General features: G+C 46.6%; 1 protein-coding gene across 1 annotated transcript; it reads left to right on the top strand.

Moving 5' to 3' along the window:
* The first annotated feature begins 2,225 nt into the window (after positions 1–2,225).
* Positions 2,226–3,807, top strand: LOC127291972 (uncharacterized). The gene is made up of 2 exons (XM_051321316.2): positions 2,226–2,361; positions 3,055–3,807. The coding sequence occupies exon 2, from the start codon at positions 3,061–3,063 to the stop codon at positions 3,550–3,552; it is 492 nt and encodes a 163-aa protein (XP_051177276.1). The 5' UTR covers positions 2,226–2,361; positions 3,055–3,060; the 3' UTR covers positions 3,553–3,807.
* The last annotated feature ends 361 nt before the right edge of the window (positions 3,808–4,168 follow it).

Genomic DNA, 4,168 nt, shown 5'->3' with positions numbered 1-4,168 from the left:
CTTTTAAATATGTTTTTTTTAAATATGGATTTTTAAAATCTTAATATTTTTCAAATCTAGTAAATAAAAAGAAAAGATAAATAGAAATAGAAAAGATAAAGAAAAAGGAAAGAAAACAAAAACAAAAACGAAAATGCTTACATGGGCCATGCCGACACCCGCTCGGGGGCTGTGCGGTGCTTGGTGTCTACAATGTACATAATACATAGACTGCAATGTGTGTAGTAATACGGATATCTTTGTTTTATGGGAAGGTAATGAACAAGCTTGACAAGTATCAAAAGTACTGTACATGGAGCTAACATGGAGCAGGACACTTAGAACTATCAGCCATACCTTAAATAGTCTGCTTGTTTAGAGAGTAGATATATACCCTTTACGCCACAAATAATTGCAAGGCCCAGGTTTATTTTAATGACATAAGCTAGCCAGTTTCCCATTAAATACAGCACCTTATTTGAAAAAGAACACTGACTTTTTGTTTGGACAAATAGTGGTCATTGTGATCTTTGAAATTGTTTTTGTTTATCATAACGTCATGTTTAGTTTTCACAAAATTTCCCATCAAATTGTCAGCACGGATCTTTTTATGCATTCTTTTATAGAGGAGGTTAGGCTTTGTTCCAATTATACGTTAGCTAACTAACCTGGATGGCGATCTCTATGTGGGTATTTGCGATGCAGATTTTTTTAATAATTAGGGAGACAAACATATATGCTGTGACTTGGCCGGCACGGGCCGGCGAGGAGCTACCCAAGAGGTGGCCCAGTCTCTAGTGACAAGCATATAAAAGTAGACGGATAAAATCTCTCACTGTGCCGGTATACATTTCTGACTTAGAACATCTATTTGATTACATTCAACTAGTATATATAAATGAACAAAAGCTACAATGATACTCCATACGATTCCATCCATATAACGGGAATATAAATATTTCTAAACATATGGAAAAGAATATCACAAATCAGCAGCCTTTGTTTCACGTTTAATTGCATTATTTGCAAGCGCTGCTGCTAGGTAGCTAGTGCCGTATGTGGTGCGTATACTATGCCAGGCCAGGCCATGCACATGACACACATCATAGTCCATCACATAATAAACCTTTTTCCTGAAAGAAAAAAATGTACAGTACATATGACTTTGATTGCAGTTGCACTCCATACCATTTCTGTGGTTGCTACTGTATTATTGATGTAGCGAGATCATTTTGCCAGTTTCTTCGTATGACCGTATCTCCAGCTTCTACTTGTGGTGTGGCGCATTGAAAGACTTCTGGTGGAGCCACTGCAGCTCCTCGTTCGTTGCAAGTCTTCCTGGGCATTTCTCGGGCCGGGCCGGGCTTCGGGCTGACCCGAAAAAAGCCCGACGGGAAATCCTTGGCCCGAGCCCGGCCCGGCCCGACCAACTTTCAGCAAATTTTGGCCCGAGCCCGGCTCGCGGTCCGAAAAAGCCCGATTTTTTCCGGGCTGGCCCGACGGCCCGGCCCGATCTAATGGTAATTTTCTTTTTCCTGTGGCCCGAGCCCGGCCCGATATAATTACGGGCTGAAGAATGATAGCCCGAGCCCGGCCCGATAGAGAGAAAAAGCCCGGCCCGGCCCGGGATTTTTGGGCCGGGTCGGGTCGGGCCGTTCGGGCCGGGCTTCCCATGCCCAGGTATAGTTGCAAGCGTTGTGTGGGCATCTCCAGGACAGCGACCGCCTGGTGCCGCTAGGCTTGATCGAGCAGGGCACCGTGCCACGAGGACAGCTGCCATCTCTCAGAATCACCTTGGTTATTACTCCTAGTTGGGTATAAACAGCTTGGTATTTTTTTTAGAATCATCTTGGTCCTTTAATATGTGTGCTTTTTATCGCTGACCAGAACTAGGCGGAGGCGCAATGGCGGACATAGATGTGGAGGGATAGCGCGCTGCCGGTGGAGAGACGGTGCTTGGAGAGGTCGAGTTCCACGAGCTCAGGCAATCGATCGGTGCAGTCGATCGCTTGAATGTCGAAATTTCGTGGGTATAATTGAATATATTTAATTGTTTCAGTCGATCTAATCCGTCGCGACATTATTTTTTGGAAAGAGGGATTGTATGAGATTTTAACTAAAGGTAGATATATATCCGTAATGCCGTGGTGTTTTACACACACATACTAATCTGATGAGTTCCGCATGGCATTGCAAAATGTAGTATCTCAAGGAGCAAAAGGGAATAGTAATAAATGACAGAGAGAGCACTGCTCTAGTTCCGGCTGCTGCCGCATAAAGTGGTCTTCTCCCCCATCTCCAAACCACACGTCACCACAGCAATCTCTTCTCCCTCTTCTCTCCCAAGAACAGAAGAGTGAGTCTTGCAGCTGCAGAGCCGAGGTGAAATTAGATCGCATTGCCCTCTACCGTATCTGGAGTTTTTTGTGCTCTACTTCTTTTGGTTCGTTTGTTCTTGACTGCATCTGTGGGTGATTTGTATGAAACGGCAGATCTTGTAGTGTTTCTTTGTGTACTCAAATGTGCCCACTTTCTTTCATGTTTCCCTGTTCTTTTCCAAGTTTTTCCGGCTTCTCTTTGACATTTGAGAGCCCTCCTTCGTACTCTCTAGTCATCCACGAGGTGTTGGGATGCTACAGATCTCTATTTTTTTCTGTATTAAAAACGAGATTATGTGTGTTGTAAAGATCCCTTTACTATTCTGCAGGCATTTTCTTTCTTTTTCGGAAGAAAGATCGCTTCTTGCTCCAATAACCTTCTCTGCCCTTTTGTGTACAGACATTTCCTTTCTACTAGACCTTTTTTTTTTCTTGTATCCGTAATCAATAGTTAATTACTTAACAGCTAAACTTGCTACAAAAATATTTTGGATTGGTCCATAGAGCTGAGTTCGCTCATGGTTCCTACTGTTCATATTACTTTAGTTTTGTGTGACTGCTGATTTATAAGTCCTACCAAGGATCTTTATTAGCCATAGTAGCTACATTCTTGCATATATTCACTCTACCGAAGCATTAGCATACCAAGTTCGCTATGAATTCCTTATCTTAAGATTGTAAAATGGCTGCTCTGCAGGGAGACATGGCGATGTTCAGGGCGGTCGCGGCGGAGCAGCTCAAGCTGCTGTGCCTCGTCTGCGTGATGGGCAACTCCCCCTCCTTCCGCGCGCTCCCGCCCGACCCGGCCAGCGCCTGCGAGACGGAGCTCTACGCCCGCGTCGGCAACACTCAATGCCTCCTCTTGGCCGCCGCCTACACCGCCGGCATCCTCCTCCTCGGGGTCATAATGAAGGTGGACAACACCGCGGCCGGCGCCGATGGCACCAAGGGCATCGCCTCCGTCGCCGCCGGGTGGAAGAGGGCGGCGCTGCGCGGGATGCTCCTCCTCGCCATCGGCCTCTCCTCCGCCGCGTCCCTCCTCGCCGTCGCCACCTTCGAGGACGGGTTCCGCTACCGCATCGGATGCGCCACTGCAGGGATGGGCCCCCGCTCCCCGCTGGCCGTGGCAGTGATGGTGTTCATGGCGCTGGTGCACGGCGGAGCGGCGTGGCTCGCTGCCGTGTCCCAGAACTAGAGGCCGGGCATATGCATGCAGGGACCGATGTGTTGCAGCCATTCAGTTGTATCTAGGTACTACTCGTGTGTTTAGCCGGTCAGGTGTCCCAAGTCAAGATTTAGCTCCGCTTCTGCTGCTTACTACTAGTACTGTGGAGTAATGTGGCATGTTCATGTGAGTTGTGATATGTTTGCATTTGAAGGACTGAATATTGCTCACTACCTGTGTCCACCTACTAGCTTCAGCAAAATGAAGTTTCATCTTAGGATCTCATCTTACGCTGCTTCTTAATTTATGCAAATATGAAGAGCTATATAGTTATCTGATGGAAGTAGCGTGGTGTCTGCCGAATCTTTGCTCAAATTTGCATGGTGATCCGGAAGGAAGATGGCTTGCTGCCACACCACTCCTCTCACGGTTTGCTCGTGTCCGCCCCTCTTTATGGCATCTCTAGCTGTCCAAGCCCAAACTGTATTCGCAAAACAAAAAAAACTCTAGCTATCCAGCCCATTTTGGATATCAAATATGTCGGTTTTCCTTTATTTGGGTGGAGGGGGTGCCGATAGTAAATTAGCCATCTCGCCCATGTTGTCCGTTTGGGTCGGCAACAAACCCAGCGACCTAATGCATTTTT

Source organism: Lolium perenne, chromosome 4 (assembly GCF_019359855.2).
Source record: "Lolium perenne isolate Kyuss_39 chromosome 4, Kyuss_2.0, whole genome shotgun sequence".
Taxonomy (NCBI): Eukaryota; Viridiplantae; Streptophyta; class Magnoliopsida; order Poales; family Poaceae; genus Lolium; species Lolium perenne.
This window is presented reverse-complemented; position numbering and strand designations above follow the sequence as displayed.

Bases quoted from the DNA above. Each gene is read 5' to 3' on its own strand.
- LOC127291972 (XM_051321316.2), top strand. From the start codon at position 3,061: ATGGCGATGTTCAGGGCGGTCGCGGCGGAGCAGCTCAAGCTGCTGTGC.